Source organism: Sarcophilus harrisii, chromosome 1 (assembly GCF_902635505.1).
Source record: "Sarcophilus harrisii chromosome 1, mSarHar1.11, whole genome shotgun sequence".
Lineage (NCBI taxonomy): Eukaryota > Metazoa > Chordata > Mammalia > Dasyuromorphia > Dasyuridae > Sarcophilus > Sarcophilus harrisii.
The window spans coordinates 218880813-218899821 of record NC_045426.1 but is presented as its reverse complement, the minus strand read 5'-3'; the positions used below and the strand labels follow the sequence as shown (position 1 = coordinate 218899821).

The 19009-nt window shown below is 34.1% G+C and overlaps 1 protein-coding gene across 4 annotated transcripts in view; it reads right to left on the bottom strand.

Moving 5' to 3' along the window:
- Nucleotides 1–19009, bottom strand: part of GNE (glucosamine (UDP-N-acetyl)-2-epimerase/N-acetylmannosamine kinase) — a 75968-nt gene that overhangs the window by 33205 nt on the left and 23754 nt on the right. Inside the window, exons 1-6 of one of the 4 annotated variants that reach the window (XM_012542690.3) lie at nucleotides 17278–17808; nucleotides 9939–10141; nucleotides 8074–8525; nucleotides 5886–6038; nucleotides 3440–3652; nucleotides 1541–1628 (exon numbers count right to left, since the gene is read on the bottom strand). In XM_012542690.3, the coding sequence (XP_012398144.1) occupies nucleotides 1541–1628; nucleotides 3440–3652; nucleotides 5886–6038; nucleotides 8074–8525; nucleotides 9939–10102 (1070 nt within the window). In that variant the 5' untranslated portion in view covers nucleotides 10103–10141; nucleotides 17278–17808. Of the gene's footprint in view, nucleotides 1–1540; nucleotides 1629–3439; nucleotides 3653–5885; nucleotides 6039–8073; nucleotides 8526–9938; nucleotides 10142–17173; nucleotides 17809–19009 lie in introns of those variants that run through there. The other 3 variants (XM_012542688.3, XM_012542689.3, XM_012542687.3) reach the window with 3 other exon arrangements.

The window sequence follows — 19009 nt, the reverse complement described above, 5'->3', positions numbered from 1 at the left end:
CTTGTTATTTCAGAGTCAGGGTTATTTCAGTTATATCAGGTCAACTGAAACTACTTTTTCAAAAGTTATTAGTAACATCTTAACTGGAAAACCTGATGACCTTTTCTCAATCCTCAACCTTCCTGATCTCTTTGAAGCTTTTGATACTACTAAATACTCTCTTCTTGATATTTGCTAGTTTTTCATGATATTGTTTTCCCCTGGTTCTCCTTTTACCTGTCTGACTACTCATTCTCAGTTTCCATTCCTGGACTTTTATCCAGGTCATGCTGTTAACTCTGGGAACTCTCCTCTTATACCTCTATATTATTTCACTTGGGGATTTTATCAGCTGCCGTGATTTCAGTTGTTGTATCTATATAGATAATTCTTTATTTGTCTAGCCCTAATTTTTCTCTTGACTTTCCTGTCTCCTATCTCCAATGGCTTACCAGAAATCTCAAACTGTAGGCTCCACAGATATCTTAAATTCAATATGTCAAAAAGTGAACTCATTATCTTCTTCAAATGCTTCCCTCTTAACTTCTCACAGTTGAGGATAGCACCTTCTTCCCAGTCCTCAACTCCTCACTCTCTCCCATGCCCATATTCAATTAGTTGCCAAATCTTGTCAATTTTACCTTCAGAACAAACTTTCTTAAATGCTTGCTTCTCTCCACTGACACTGCCATCATTTTTATGCAATCCCTTATCACTTCACACCTGGATTATGGCAATAGTCTATAACTGGTCTCCCTGAGTCAAGATTCTTCCCACTACAATCCATCCTCTGCCAAACTGTCAAAAAGATCTTGAAACACAGCTCTGACAATGTTTCTCCCTGTTCAACAAACTTCCCTGGATCCCTATTACCCCCCCAAGATCAAATAAAGTTCTCTGTTTAGCTTTTTAAAAGTACTTCAAAAACTACCTCTTCCTGCCTTTCAACCTTCTTACATTACCCCTTCCTTCCCCTCGGTGACACAGTGACTCTGGCTGTCTTGCTGTTCTTCCTGTAACATGTTCCATCTTCCAACTCAGCAGGCTCTCATGCCTGGAACTCTCTATCCCTCACTTTTCCAAAATCTCAGCTAAGGCTGAGCCACAAGCCTTTTACACTCCTCCTTAATCTAGTATTTACCTCTGTTGATCACTTCCAATCTATCCTCTCTGTGTCTGGGTGTTATCGGTCCTTGTTTCCAAGGACTTAGCGCAGGGCCTGACACAGAGCAGGCACGCAGGCATTCCATAAGTGCATGTTGACTTGACTAGAAAGGTTTTATTAGTCATTCATACACACACACACACACACACACACACACACACACACACACACACACAGTATTTTGGGATAGGGACAAATGTACCAAGCTCCTTCCTTCTCTGGGGAATCCAGAATTATTTCATTAAAATCTTTTAAATTTGTTATTCTTATGATTAGCGACCATTGTCACAGGAGCCAACATTCGCTTGGCCACTAAATCATCACATAAAAAGTAATGATCCTGCCTTCCAGAGACACTGCTTCTCTCTGCCACCTAAAAGATGGTCTGATACTTACCAAGGATACTGTTTGCCAAACTGGAGGTGCAGAGCTTGCAGTATTTTATCTTGTGTATCAGCATCCCGAACATGAAGAACATTTTCACCTACATAAACAAAGTGACTATATTACAATGACAGAAAGGAAATAAAATGAATAATAAAGTAACTATTTTTATATTATGTTCTTAATGAACATTCAAGACTCAAAGGGACTTAAATTTAAGACTACAAGCAGTGTCAAAATTTATATCTTATGAAATTTTTCAAAGAACTCTCAAAATAAGACTGAAATTCAAATTATTTGGTTGGTCAAATTATTAGATTAGTTTATTACCACAGACAAATCAATCTTTTTATTCCTCCATAGGTTAAGTAAATCTGCACTTTCCATATTTGTCTACACAGATGCTTTTCACTTTTTTATCCATCCACCAAAGACATTCATTCATATGTTATTATAATAAAAATATGATCTTTAGAACATCCTTATTAAAATTTATATACTACCAAAGAGTACTTGAATACACATTTGTGCAGATCAGTTTATTAGATAGCCATCACCTATCACAAGATATATCTGTAAAGAATAAAGGACAGGAAATTTTTGGAGAATGCATATGTGGTGGGGAGGGCAAGAAGATATATAATAGGCTTGTAGCATAAGCAGAATTTAGTATTATAATCAAATAAAACTTATACAAATTAGCCTAACATGACTGGGAAGGGAAGGCATTGATGAGGCACATAATGGTTGGGCAGCTAGAAGCACTATGAAGATTCTGGAAGTAAGAATGGTAGAGATAAACTCTACCTACTTAATACGTTTTTAAATTTTTATTGCTAAATTGTTTTCACACATTATACAGTTTACTCATACTGAATGGAGTTGAACTTAATCATGATCACTCTATCATCTTACTGAAAGTACTAATTAAATAATTTTGCCTAGGGAAGAAAGTCTGTACCTAAAACAAGTCATTATATGTAAAGAGAGAAGAAAATCATATTACACATTTTATAAAGTAGTGTTACTGAGACTTTAGCTAATATTTATGAACTGGGAACAAAAATTACTAAATTTGTTAAGCATGCTATCTCTTATTTAATTGTGAAAATCAGAAATGCCATCGAGTTTGATAATTATGGATGATCTTTTTTACCTGTAGGAAATGAAAGACTGCAATTCAAACATACTTTTTCAGATTAATTTCATTCAACTCTGTTGGCAGTAAAAATTATAATAAGCTGAAACCTCAATTTTGAAAATGAAAAAACACACACAAACATGATGATAACTTATGAATCTACTAATAGGCAAATACATAGACTTTAGGAATTTTTTTACAACGTATTAAGGTACCATAAATGAATATTCTCTAAAACGGAGGAAAAATTGACCAACCTTTTAAATTATTTCTGCATATACATGACATTAGATAGTACAACACTGCAAAAAGCAGTTAATTCCAAGAGAATTATGTTTCTGGGGGGCCGAAATTTATACTATAGAGAGCTCAAAATGGTCTTTATGAAGGGCTGAAATGCTAATAGGTAAAGCAGAGCTAAAGAGTAGAGTGGGGTAGAGGTTTGTAGGAGAGGAGATGGAGAGAACCAGGCTACATTCTTAAAGAGACTGAGAAATAATGTTGGGTACTTAAGGCTAAGATAACAGGGAAAGTGACAGGGAAGTGGATTCCTAGATTCAGCTGACTTATTTTAAAACTTGATTTTGTAATATTATGATAAAAGTTTAGTTATATGACATTAATGAGATCATTATGAAATCCAACATATAGAGCAAAGTTATTGAGGATAGACAGGAAAAGAGGAAGATATGGGTATCTCAATCTAATTTTCACATAAATATTTGTATAAAATAGATTTTGTAAAAAAATGTTAAAGCAGAGATGATTACCTGTTTCTCTTCCAATCTGTCGTGTTCCTAGATTGATTACAGGAGTACCAAATGCTCCCACTTCTCGTACCCCACAACTGCTATTGCCAATCATACATCCAGCATGAGCTACAAGTTGTATAAATTGGTCAAATGGTACATGTTTTACTGCTCGGAAATTGGGGTGATGCTCAACTCCCTTTTTCCTCATCACTCGAACCATCTCTTTGCTCCCTATGAAAAATAAGGCTTCTATTAAAAACCAAAATATTTATTTGTTTGTGAGCTATTGTCATTTACAAATATGAAAGCTACATTTCTGTAAATAAATTAAGTTACTGATCCTTTCAGGAAAATCAATGTCTTAATAATATTTTTAGTCAATTGACTAATGTATAATGTAGATCATCTAAAAGTTTAAATGAAAAGAATCTGGATTTTTCCAAAATTAGAAACAACAGAAAACAGAAAAAATCATAGCAAACTTTTTTTTTTTTTTTTTTTTTTTTTTTGCTGAGGCAATCAGGGTTAAGTGACTTGCCCAGGGTCACACAGCTAGAAAGTGTTAAGTTTCTGAGGCGGCATTTGAACTCAGGTCCTCCTAACTTCAAGACTGGTTCTCTATTCCTGTGTTATATACCTGCCCCCACTCTTTTTTTTTTTTTTAAATAATATATTGTAAATCCTCAGATTAACTAAAAATTAATAATAAAAAAGCATATATTTAATAGCTTCTGGACCATAAATTCAGGGTTCATTCTCTGAGGGAATTTCTACTTGAACTCCATGGAAAAAGAGCTTTTCTATCTATGATATACTTTTGTGTTTAAAAATTCAGCTCAAGAAAGCGAGTGCCTCTAGATCTTTGGCACACAGAATTTCAGAGCTAAGAATGACAGAAAAATCACCTTAATTCAACACCCTCATTTTTACAAATGAACTGATAATTAGAATATGTGTCATAATATTTTATTCTTACCACTACTCACCAACTCTGTCCTTATTTTGAGAAGTGGTATTAGTACATTTATTAGAAAATTATGCCATTTTAAAATGATTTTAAATTTTATTCTTTTTTTGTACTAAATATAGTACTAATGGTACAATGTATTAAATATTAATTTCATTACCTCACAGTGAAGAAATATCCAATGTAGACTGGCAACTATTCTACAATATATAACATTGAAAAGTTTCATAGCACATTGGGAAGTTAAATCATTTGTTTAGGGTCACAAAGCCAAAATATGTCAGAGATTCAATTCAAACAAGATCTTCTTAATTCTAAGGCCAGTTGTTTATTCATTATGCTTCACTAAATTAATACCTGGGGACATTTTTCCAATGGAAATATCTCCAATACAGTTGTCAGTTTAAAATATCAATGAAAGAAACATAATAACCAATATTAGAATATGCTTATCCTTGTCAGCAAAATATAATTTTATCTTTAAAAGTTTATATAAATAAAAATGAAAATAGTTAGTAATCTGCATACCTGTCTCACATCTAAATTCAGTGTGAGGAGATTTCTAATTTTGTTTTGTTTTTAAACATCAAACAATCTACTTTTAATTTCCTTTAAATAGTAAAAAAAAAAAAAAAAATCAAGGAGGAAAGAAAGGAGTATTTATTTGATACTGTGATGCCTTACCTGCCATGTTTCCCAAAGTCCATAAAACATGAAGACAGTATTAAAGTATTCAACTAAGCTCAAAAGTACCTTAGAGGTACAGCTGTGTTGCAAAGCTCAGATGAGATAATGAATATAAAACACTTTTATAAATTTTAAAGGTTGAATGAATGTCAATTACTACTATTATTATTATCAAGCTACAGTCACCTGGCCTCTAGCTTCATCCCCTGAGCATTCTACTACATTTTTACTGAGCTCAGGCAATGTTTGTATAATAAGTGTGCTGGTCAACATTTAACATAGGTTCTCTGAGGGGAAAATACACACACACACACACACACACACACACACAAACAAACTTAGATTTATATTCAAAATTTAAGAATAACTCTTGTAAGCTATTTAGAACTGGCTCTAGCACAACCCTGGGTATAGCTGACATCAGTTTATAAGAATTTTTACTTAGATAAATGCCAAACCATTTATCCTTTTTTCCAAGAAAAAGAAAATGGATACTTTGGTGTTACTGAGAAATTAAGCAATTTCGAATTGCTATGTTTCTTGCATTTTTTTCTACTTACTACTTGTCAAGAGATGTTAGTATAATGTGGGTCTGTAATTTGGAAAGATAAAGTAATATTTCTTAGTCTTTTTCCTCTTAAACTTATTTTAATCCTAAGTCCTGAAAATAATAAATGCCTAGGGATAGAATATACAACCCCTATTCTCAATGACTTTGAATAATAAGAGATTATATGAAAAAAAGAAAATACGTAGAATAAGCAGAAAGACAGAACTTGGCTACAATATTGCATTTTGAAATTCAATTACCTGCATCAATATTTGGAAATAAAATTAGCGTCCTTTTATTAAATGAGATAAGTGCATCCAATGTTAATTCAAACATTTTTATAGAATGTTTAATATCAGTAGTCACAGGATGCTGTAGTGCTACTATGTAATCTTTTGGTTTTACATCATCACCTGTGTAGAGAGAGTCAAATCACATTTTTTTTATTAATTTAAAGGTTAGATTTTAAAACATTTTTAAAGAAAATCAGAACATTTATGCTTTTAAAATATATGCTGAAAAAAAATTTTCACTTTGATACTTCACAAGCTCCAATAAGGTATTTTAATTAGAAAAAGTAAAATTAAATTGGAAACAAATGATTAAAATCTAATCACACCAAACCTGATAATTATATAGCTTAACAGTTTAAAAAAGTTATTTGTACTAGAGTACTATAGGTTTAAAAAAGATGTATTGCAGATTTATTATTATTTCAAATACTACAAAAGTCCTAAGAATCAAATGGGGGATATTCATTTCATATCATATCTGAATACATTTAACATCCTCAATAAACATTAAAATTAGGATAATATATTATCCCTAGAAAAGTTGGGAAAACAATCATTAAAAATGTCAAACAAATCTCTAATATACTAGAGTTTCATCATAACACAACTGATAGTAACATAAAATTCAAAGTATGATGGAGTCTTTTAGACCCTATATAATGAAATTTATTTTTTAATACCAGAAATATTTTATTCTTTTTTCTCTGTTTCCCTTCTAACAAATTTTTCCCAAAATGTGCAATATTGTGGGCAAAGGACAATAAGGTTCTTTCAGAGTTTTATCTTAAAATATTTACATTATAGAAACCCACTTGAAATAGCTTGAGATATTTATGGGATAATTTTATATTAGTAAACACTTAAATGAACTATGTTATAGAATAAATATCTTATTGAATAAAGCAGTGTTTCATTGCAAATATTGTCAAATTCCAAAAGATAATTAGAAGTTATCTTTGTTAAATAATGAGACTTAAACTCATTGTGAATAGTGATTATTTTATTCTTTGTACTGGTATCCCTAGTGCCTAGCAGAGTGTCTGGTACATAGTAGGTGCTTAAAAAATACTTTGTGATTAAAAGCAATTAACATTATGTACATTACATTTAGCTAAAGTGCATATGCAAATTTTAGATTGGTAGTAAGTTTCTAAAGTGGGAAAGACAGGACAAATATGTGATATAGGAATATATTACAGAAAGGATCAAAAGACATCAAGTAAATTTGAAATCAGGAACTAAGTAAAAAGTAAGGAAGACAAAGGTTCAAAGCATAGCACCTTCTACAGTTGAGAATCAATCTGATATAGATGAAATAAAAACAATAATAAATTGGAATCATTTAAGATAGGATAAAACTATTTAAATGGACATGAAAAAACAATGATGAAAAAATAAAGCATCTTAACTATAATGAAAATGGAATCAATTTCTACAACAATATAATGACCAAATATGATGAAAATGGAGTATGAAAAATAGAAAAAAAAATTTGAGAATCTGAAATTTGTAATTATATTTCCAGCACTATACAAAAGTAGAAAGCTGTCCTGAGCTATATTTATCTGTCCCAGGAGTTAGTTATTTTATAAAATGGAAAGGCTCAGTTTCTTCAGATATTACTGTGGTATGAATAGAAATATCTCTTTTGTTTAGATTAACCTTTGAGTCCATACTTCCCCAAAGATCTTTTGATAGTTATTTTAACTTTCTGATTAGAGCTACTTATCAAAAGAGGGATATGCTCTGAATAGATGACCACTGCTGGTTAGCAGATATATAGATATCTTTCACTAAGTTAATATTCTGCTTTGTAAGTTATGAAATGGAGTTCAAAGTTTTCCAAAATTTGAAAGCAACTCAAATTATATTCCTCACATCAAGTAAAAAAATAAATATCTAAAAAACTTAGGGATTATGAGGTGAATTTTTTTGGTGAGTCTTATTAACTAAAGTTAGGATCCTTGATCATCTGGTACATTGTGTTATCAAATAAGGCTTATATTGGAACCAAGAAACCAACTCCAAAGCAAAAACTTACCTCTGATCTTTGACAGATATCAACATGATTCAATCACTAAAGAGATTCATATATACCCAATATTTTCTAATAGGACAAAAGCAATATTATATTGATATTTTGTATAATACCTACCTAACCACATACGAATAATACTCATGTAGTCTTTATTCTTGGCTGAAAGGAGTTTATCATAGGAGGGGCAGCCTGCCAGAAGAATGCGGTCGTGATCTTCACACATAGATATCAGATGTTGTTCTGCATTTCTGGTGCAGCACACATGATAATGAGCTAATTTGGTTATAGCATGTCTAATAGAGTCATCTATGGTCCCACTTACTTCTCCACCTTCAATATGAAGAATACGAATATTCATCAAGGCAGCAGATGTAGCCACAGCCAGTGCATCAAATCTATCACCATGAACAATCATTATGTCAGGTTTCAGACGATTAAGAACATCTGGTAGCTTTACTAATGCAAGACCTACTGACTCCACCATGGCTGCCTCATCTTCACCCCTAACTATGGTGTGTAGCCTTGTATTAATGTCAAAATCATCTTGTTCAATCATACGATATGTGTTTCTAGGTAGGAAAGAAAGAAAGAATTCATTAGAACATTTATTTGAATTAAAGTAATAAGATATGAAGAAAAGCAATACAGTGATAAGCTCAGAATGGGATAAATACTTACTAAGAAAGCACAATCTTTGAAAAATTTAGATTTGAACCAGGGATCATTAGAAGGACTCTTAAATCCTGTAAATGTCTATAAAACTGCAAACTTCTAGCTGACAAAGCTAATTCTCAGTGCAACATTGAAATATTTCATTTGGAAAGGATACCATTTTAATGAAAATTCTGGCTTTAAGAAGGAAACTGACTATATAGTATATAACTTCAATTCAGGCTCATGGTCTCTCTTTCAATAGTAGAATGCTATCAATTTTTTTGTTTAATGGCCACATAAATTTAATAATTTTTTCAATCCTCTATCATGAGGCAGGTAGCTAAGAAAAACACTTGGATTTCTGTCTCTCTTCCATCAAATTTCCTCTCTATCCTATCTCAAATGTATGCAGGAATCTGCTCAGATTTCATTCTCTTACAGTTTTTGTTACTGTTACTGCTACCTCATTGCAAAGTTGAATATTATTCTCCCTGAACAAACATGACATTTCACATAAAAAAATTTAACCACTCTCAAATTTCTTCTTGGTTGCTGAAGTATTTTTTAATGTTAAAATGTCAATGTCATGTTTTCATTAAAATAATTTAAAACAAATCATTTGAAACAGAAAAATTATATGATGGAAGGTTAGAGTATCTTTGGAAACTAAATGTCACTATTTTAACCAGTAGAGAATCATTAAATGACACATACTTATTATTCAAAAACCATTTACTTTCAAGTACATTTGTCAAAAGACAACTACACATTTCTATCTTTTCAAACATTTTTCCTAAATTTCTTTCTCCTGTTGTACTTTTTTCAAATTTAGGCCAAAATATGAGCCACACTTAACTAATAATTAATTGATCTAATTAATAAATGTTAATTGTATTGCACTTTGCTTTATCTAATACATGAATTGGATTAAAAAACAACTTGTCATATATTTGTATTCATTATATAATATTAAGTTAATATTATCCTCTGTATTCAAAATAATTCTCACAATACAATTATCATATGGGCATTAGTATTATTATTATAAATGTAAGATCTTTAAAATATTACTTAAGCTCCCAGGCTTCAGTTTCCTCATTTGTAAAAAGACAGGCTTGGTTTAGATGACCCTTTGAGCTTTATGCATTTGTCATATAGCATTAAGTTACCAGTACACCCTGTATTCAAAGCTGAGTAATGCTTAATTTTCACAATCTAGTTATCATAACAGAATGTGCCATTAATAAGTATAACAGTTTTAAAATCTAGTTTAAAATGCAATTCCCTCTAACTACGTAAAATAATTTAAGGTATAATCTCTACCTTACCCATAGTCATCTATTAGGTGAGATCCAAGTACTACCACATCAAGTTCAAAGAATTGAGGCTCTGCCTTAATACCAAACATGATAGGGGCAAGTTTTGAATAATCAGCTCGGTTGCAAGTAGCAACACAAACTCGCAGTTTTCGGTTGTTCCCATTCTTCTCCATGATTTTTTTTCGTTTTGAGAGATTCTCAAAATAGAGTTCCTAAATTTGCAGAAAATAAATGTTAACACTGTCTTTCATACATGTCAATTTGTCTAATATTTCAACAGAAATATGGTTATCATAATTTTTTACAAATCTTACAAAACTTTAATACTGCCTAGAATAATTACTGTTTTGCAGTTTTACAAGCTAACTTTTTAGATTACAGAGACAATTTATAAATAATTTAGCATAATTTACTATTAAAAAGAATGATGCCTAAATTGTATTTCAGGCAACAGAGACAAATTTCAATATTTAGAGCTAGATTTTTTTAAATTTTAAAATGCCAAAGAATTATGTGATGGGACACACAAAGTGGGGAGTGGAGACTGAACATAACATAACCTGGCAATCCCCGGGTTTCACTTAACATCACCTAGACCTTCCCTATTCACTCTTGCTTGCTGTTAATCCATTCAAAAAAGATTGTCAACATTTACATAACACTTTAAAGTTTGTAGAAAATATAATATATGTTATCTCATTTGATTCTTACAACAAGCCTGTGAATAAAATATTTAAGCATAATCATATTACTAAAGTTCTGCCATAGATAGTTTAAAGTAACTTTTTCCTATATTTCAAAAATATCTTACCTTGGACTTGACTCCACACCCCCATAAATATATGCAATATATTTCATAATATGTATATAAATAAATGTAATATATAGTTAGTTGTAGAGATGGGATTTGAACTAAGGTCATATAGAGTTCCAACTTTATCATGCTCTGCACATCAAATTGTAGTCCAAAAGATTGCTCCCTAAAATTATATCCCTATAAGGGAACTTTATATAGTAAAGGCTGTTGATTACTGTAAAAGATTACTGAAGAAGAAAAACTCTTTGCAGATGATATGATGATATACTTAGAGAATTCTAGAAAATCATCCAAAAACCTACTGGAAATCTAATACAATAAAATGACAATTCTGCCTAAATTAGCCTACTTATTCAGTGCAATACTAATCAAATTGCCAAAACATTATTTTATAGAACTAACAACAAAATTCATCTTTAAGAACAAAAGGAAATTAATGAAAGAAAAAATACAAAGGATGGTGGCTCCACAGTATCAAACCTAAAACTATATTATAAAGCAGAAGTCATCAAAACCATTTAGTATTGGCTAAGAAATAGAGTGGTAGATCAGTGGAATAGATCCGATACACATGACACAATAATCAAGGCTTATAGCAATCTAGTATTTGATAAATTTCCAAACTCCAGCTTCTGGAATAAGAACTCACTATTTGACAAAAATTGCTGAGAAAACTGGAAAATAATATGTCAAAAAATTGGCGTAGACCTACATCTCACACGCCATCAAAAGAAGGTCAAAATGGATACATGATTTAGGCATAAAGGATGATACCATAAACAAATTAGGAGAAAAAGGGATAATTTACCTATCAAATCTTTGGAGAAGGGAGGAATTTATGACCAAAGATGAACTAGAGAAAATTATGAAAGGCAAAAGGGACAGTCTTGATTACACTAAATTAAAAAGGTTTTCCACAAACAAAACCCACAGAAACAAGATTAAAAAGGAAGTACAAAACTGGAAAAAAAAAAAAAACTTTACAGCCAGAATGATAAAGATCTCATATTTCTAAAATATATAAAGAACTGTGACAAATTTATAAGAATACAAGTCATTCCCCAATGACAATGGTCAAAGGATATGAACAGACAATTTTCAGATGATAAAATTAAAATCATTTATAGTTATATGAAAAAAAAATGCTCTAAATCAATAGTGATTAGAGAAACACAAATTAAAACAACTCTGAGGTACCATCTCACCCCTCTCAGATTGGCTAAGATAATAGGAAAAGATGCCCAAAGAACTATCAAACTTTGATCAGTGTCATTACTGGATCTGTATCCCAAGGAAATCATAAAGGAGAGAAAAGAACCCACATGTGCAAAAATGTTTGTAGAAGCTCTTTTTGTGGTAGCAAAGAATTGGAAAAGGAGCGGATATCCATCAATTGGGGAATGGCTGAACAAGCTGTGGTACATGAAGGTAAATGGACTATTATTGTTCTATAAAAATGATGAAGAAGCTGATTATAGAAAGGCCTGGAAAGATTTACATGAACTGATGCTGGGCGAAACAAGCAGAACCAGGAATTGTTCCCAAATGAATCAATTTTATACCCTGCTGAATAGCTTTGCCATGCTGAAGTTAATCAACTTTTTGTTCACTGTAAACCTTTTATTCACTGTTAAATGACCCATAATTTCTTATTTTATTCCAGGCTTGAACCTGAATCACTAAATACCGCGTCAATCCCAATTTACAATAACTTGGCAATAGTTAACATGAATGAATTGGAATGACCTAAATTGAAGTGGGGAAAGGTGATGTGGAAAAAGAGGAATCCAATATGATTAGACATTCTGGTTAGGAGCTATGAATTCTTGGGTTTCTGTGATTCAGGAGGTGGTAGTTTTGGCTATGATAGCATAAGGTGAAATATCTTCCACTGACCCAGGGAAATTGGAGAGTAAACTATCTGTAGGTTTGTGCTCTGCATTTTTAAGAATTCTGCTTTAAAAATAATAAATTCTACAAACTGTTTTTTTGTTGAATGTGCATAAATTCTGAATGAGGGCAGTGGGTAATAGTGATCTATAAGGGCAAAAGCTTTGGTAGACTTGGACTCTCCCTGAAGATTGCAATTTGGGAGTTACTGTGGAAATTTTAATGAAATTCTTGACACTTCTCATATGGCACATGGAAAGCAATTGGGAACTGTGCCATATGAACTTTGATGAAAATGTGGTATAAGACACAGTGTCTTCCTAACACTTAAAAGGACTTATGGTCCCCAGGAGTCCAGTGACCTTTCTAGAAGTGGAGTTATGGACAAAAAGAGAGGAGAGACTGTTCCCACTCTGGCTCCTTTGAACTATAAGCTTCTTTCTCACTGGGGCTCCTAAAGATAGGTGATAATCTGTGCTGGAGTCTATTCTGCAGGAACCCTGCAGAAATAACAACTATTCACATCTGGCAGCTAGAGCACATAAACTAGCCAGAAAAGTCTTTAACTATATTTTTTGCTTTGTGGGGTTTTTTTTCCCTCATAAGAATATATGAAAAATTCTTCAACGAATATTCCTATTTTCGATAGTAGCTATGTAAGTTTAAAACATCAAAGGTAGGATGAGTTCCTGTAATTTGAGGGGCCCCAGTCCTGGCCTGACTAGCTAAAACCCCCGAGGTTGCTTGAGCCACGCTTGCGGCTTTCTTATCTCATCTATGGAGGAGACCAGTCGGGCCCGAATGGAGGGTCTGAGTCAAGGGGTAGAGTAGGACAAAACAAGAGTGCTCACTCTCAGCAGCTACTATGGGCAGAGCAGCTACAGAGCACGGACAGGCCCACCTTATCCTCTTGGTTATTGTAATCTGGAACTGATAAGGCCCCTCAGGGTTCCAATCAGGATGAAACCAGGAATCACCCTCACCTCAGGAAGGACTCAGAGGACCAAGGGTAAGAACACTTTGTAGGTGTCTTGTCTCTTAGGATAGGAGGAATGTGAAACAATCCACCCATTCACTGCAGAATGAGAGAGCCCCTCAGCAGAGGCCTCTGAAGAAAATATTTGTTCTCCCTCCTCCCAGGGAAGGGGGGAAAGAACATGAAGTACTGTGTAAGCAGCAATGTGGAGGGCCCTTATCAGTTCCTAGTTAGAGTAAGTTAAGGACTACATTGGGCCTGAACCCAAATCCTCTGTTGCCCATGCTGCTGGTAGCCAGGAAACTGCTTGCAGCCACTAGATCAAACACTGTAACTTCCTCTTCACCTAAATGCAAAAACAAGCCCATGAAAAATCAGGAGTTCTTCCATGAGTCTTGTCACATGCTTCTGACAATCCAACCAGCGAGGTTAACTATCTAATGAATCAATGCTATCTTCTTGCTGAATATCTTCTATATGCTGTGGTTAAGTAAACTTCCTATTTTGACTGTTTGATGAGCTAATTTTCATTTTATACCAATTCTGTACCTGAGCAACCTCACTAATCCAAATCAGGTCTGGTCTATGACATGTACCAACTTAATTACACTGCGGTACCTAAATTTACCTTAGAATTCCTCTTTGGTTTGTCATTAAGCTGCTTTCAATTTTTTGCTACTATAAATAATGCATCTATGAATATCTTTGATGAATTCATGGGTTTTAAATAAAAATTTCAAGATGTAGTTAACAATGGAATCAACGGGTCAGAGGGTATAGACTAGAGTTTAGGGGGGGACAGTTTGAGATTTTCAGCAGATACTGCTAGATTATTCTAAAAAAATATATACAGATTTGCAATTCAATCATCAATGAAAATAAGGTATACTTGATTCTCCGTAGCAGCTTATACTCGATTCTTTGAAAATCTGCCAGCATTCAGTTTCCTTGCTTTTAATTATCTTGGGGGGTTTGACAGGTATGAAGTGATACTTCAAAGTTGTTTCAATTTGTATCTCATTAAATAAAGAATCTTTTTCAAATAATTATTAATACTATGTTTCCTCTTTTGAAAATTGTTTATATCCTTTCTGATAAATACACACACACACACACACACACACACATATACACATATATTATTATTTTTCTTGTTGGTGGCAAGGCAATTGGGGTTAAGTGACTTGCCTAGAATAACACAGCTAGGAAATGTTAAGTGTTTGAGGCCACATTTGAACTCAGGTCCTCCTGAATTCAGGGCCTTTCTGATATTTTATATATATGTACATATATACACACATATACATATATATATGAAATGTATGTATTTCAGGATTTTTATGTCATATTTGCCATATTTTAACAATCTATTAACAAAACATTGCCGTATTTTAACAATCTAAATTTTTCACTTGGGACTTCACTTTGGGACTTCTTTGACTGACTTTTCTCCATCATGTCCACAAGCTGAGTACCTTCTCTCCCCTTATTCTCACATCTTCTTTTTTGAGTTTCTTTTTGTGTTCTGTCTTCCCTAGTAGACTAAAATTCTTGAGGGCAGGAGCTGCTTTTCTCTTTTAATATTTATATCATTGGTATTTAACACAGTGTGCAGTAGGCATTTAATAAATGTTAATTGACTATTATTGACTACTATTATTTTTAAATTATATTGGTTTTGTTGTAGAGAAATTTATTTTAGTATAGTTAAGAAATCTAGTTTTTTTAAATTATTCTCTCCTATTTCTTAAATATTAAAAAATACCTCCCTTATAATGCAAATTTTTATGTTCTCTCCCATGTTTTTGCTAGTTTAAAAAAACCGTTTCTAATTCAGCTGGAATTTAGTGAGGTATAAATATGATGGGATGTGAGAGTCTAAATCCATTCCCTCCCAAACTACTAACCAATTTTCCCAGTTATGTTTATTAAAATAATGGCTTCTTTTTCCAATGAATTTTTCAAATACTACTCTCTTGAATATCTTTACTTGAATGTCTTGTATATTTCACAAGTCTATTTATTTTTTTACCCGGGAACAGATAGTACTGCTAATAATTGCTTTGTTATGCATTCTAATGTAAATGTTTGTAAAATACTGAAAGGATTATCACGGTCTTAAATATAACATTATAGTATACAAACATATATTTACTATGGAAAGCTCTATTGTGAAAAATTAGAAATAAAATTAATGAAACATTTCTCCTTCTAGAAGAAATTTGAATTTCTCTGAAACTTATTTCTTAGTCTTAGAGAATTGTGTGGAGCTACTAAGAGATTATATATCTTGCTTGTAGTCTCCTCTTTGCTTGCTCAATATGAATTATTATGTGTCCTTTTTGAATAATAATCCAAGAATTAAAGTGACAAGTATTGGTCTCCATTCAGTTATAACATGAACCAAAAAATGGACATTAATTTTAACGGGCAGAATTTCAATTAGATAACAAGAGAAATGGTAGATTCATTAATTCACCTTTTTTTTGCACAAAAATTTGTAGAGACTACTCTAAGTGAAGTTTTGTAATAACCTCTGATCCTTTCCCCCAAGAACCTTATAATTAATGAGATATAAGATATGCATAAAATTAACTATAAGAAAATTAAAATATATATAAAAGTACAGGCGATACAAAGTTCTAAAAGCTTTCAGATAAAGGAAATAATTTTATTTTATTACCAACAATACTAGAACATTACCTAATATTATAAAATATTGCCAATGTAAGCTTGAGCACTGAGAAAGGATGTGAAATTTTCTTCCCTGCATATATTTATCTTCAAAATAATATTCTATACAAAGTACAGTCTCTCTGAAGAGAGACTATATGGTGAGTAAAGAATTATACTTTCCACCTTAAGCCCCCTGGTTACCTGGGCCACAAATGTTATAATGGCCCTTAGAGATCAGCTAGGAGAGTGCTTTCATTTTACAAGATCAAGAAATTGAAACCCAAGAGGAATAAAATATGATTTTCTCAAAAATCACACAGGTGTGTTTTCTTTTTTTACCACTAATAATGAGGGTGACAATCCATTTATGCCAGTAGCTAGAGATACTCCTCTCCCCATCAATATATGGTAGTGACTAAAGGTGACTTTATAATTCTAATCATACAACTCTATACCATTCATTCTACCAACAAAGCCAGTCCCTTTACAAATATGTATCAGATATAAAACTTCTCAGTCAACAACACAACTTTTTTTTACATACATCCTAGGCAGCACAGTGGAAAAAATGCTAGAATTGAGAGTCAAGAAGACCCGCCTAGAACAATCCCTAGCAGTGTGACTTTGAGCAAGTCATTTGACATTTCTCAGCATCCGTTTCCTCAGATGTAAAATAAGAACAATAAAAGCACCTATATCTCTCTTGGACTTACTTTAAAGATCAAATGAAATAAGATATGAAAGTGCTTTTACAAACGCTAAAGAGCTACATAATTGTTAATTATTTATTATTTCACTCAAAGTCCTTGATGAGGGGGAAAAAACACTACCCAGTTGTTTTTCTCTAAACCATGTCAGATTTAAACCCCCTCCCTAAGGCGTTACCTAATCATTGGCTAATCAGCTCCCCAAAAGTCCTGTTCTGCATCTTCATTATTTCCTTTTCTTCCTGGCACCTTTCCCCTTGCAGGCCAGGAGGAAGCGACTACCTTTTGTTTGCGCTGCGTGGTCAATGCCCCAGGCCTCGAATGGGTTTCCTTTTATACTCCATCCCGGACGGGGCAGATGTTGGAACAGGGAACCAGGGGCTGCCGGCACGGCGATAGGCGGGCGAGCAGGGGACCGTTAACTGCACCCCTTCCCTCTTGCCCGTTCTGCTCGCCGGAAGAAGGCAAAGCTAGAAGGGTCGGCGCCAGGCAGAGGCCGCCGCCACCCAGAGGCCACGCCACCCGGGGACGCAGCGAGGGGATGCTGCCTCCCGGCTCCTGGCTGCGCCGCAGGGCTCTCACCTAAGCAGCTGTCCGGCTCTCTTGCTTTTGCCCACGACAACTTCCCGTTTCGCTGGGTGCAGGATGGGGCGCGGGTTAAACAGCCAGCCCCTGGCGAGGGAGACAAAGAAAGACAACCAGAGCGGAGGCAGCAGAGGTGGGTCAGCGGCCGCTCAGGGGCCTGACAGCTCGCGCAGACCTTCTGGGCTCTACTAGAAAGGAGAGAATTCCCACGCAAGCACTGACGTCAACGTGGCTGCGGGCAGGAGGAGGCGCCGGGCGGGTAAGGAGGGGCGGGCTGGGACAGGGAGGGGGGGGATGTGAGAGGCCACCCTGAGCAAGGCGATTGGTGCTCTCTCCCGCCGGGCCCCGCCTTTCCCCGCCCCTTCCCAACGGTTCTCAGCAAAGGGGTGGCCTGGGCTGCGTGGGCTGTTTCTCTGCCCGTCTGTGGCGGATGCTCGCCTTCCTTCCCACCGAAGCGGGACCCACATTATCTTCCTACGAGCCAGGTTTTTGTATCTCTGTTGCGCCGGAACCAGCCAACATATCTTACAGCTTACGTCATACTTATATACGTGTAACTGAGATATGTGACAATTGCATTTACAACCACAAACCGAGCCACACAAAGATCCGTTCTTTCCACCTGGATGGGGGAGGGGAGGGGCCAGCGTTCTTTCCTGCTCCTCCTCCCCCCATCGCTTCCCCTCTCATTTCCCTCCCCATCTCTGCCCAGCCTTGAACCTGTTTCTGGGAACTCCCCCACAGACCACGCCCCTGCCCTCCCCTGCCGTCTAGTGCTTGCCAGGTTGTTCCGGTAGCTCGGTGATGTAATCTTATGGCAAAAATCTTTAAATTCTAAAAAAGAAATTATATTGCTTTACTGTTTGGAATAGGATGGTAACAAACATCATTAAAAAAAAAAGTTTTAGCAGCTACAACAACGCAAAAGTTTTTAAGTAGAAGCCGAAATTAAATGTAATTCATGAATTATTAAGATGAAATTCATTGTAATTAAATTCTGATTATTACAATAATTTAAAGCAGAATTCCTACTAAAAGGAAAACTTTTAAGATGATAGGGTCATATTGTGTGCATAGATAAGGTTTTTTATTTCCTTTAAGTTTCTCTTGTAAATAAGAAATAAAATTTAATAAAATTATACTTTTATGGAAAAGTTTTAAAAACTGATTAGTGATCATTACTTAAAAAGAAAGACCAAAAAAAAAAATCAGATTTATATACCGAAGTTCTGGAATGCAGCATCTCAGGTTTACAACAGCTCATAGAGACTATAAAATTTTGTGATAATCAAATCATTATTTCCAGAGTTCCTCCTTCCGGGAATTCAATCTTCATTTCTTTAAATAATTGACAAACTAGCCACAGGAATACCTTATCTTTCAGTCAGGTCAAGTAAAAACTATCAAGTTTACTTTGTGGTTCAATATT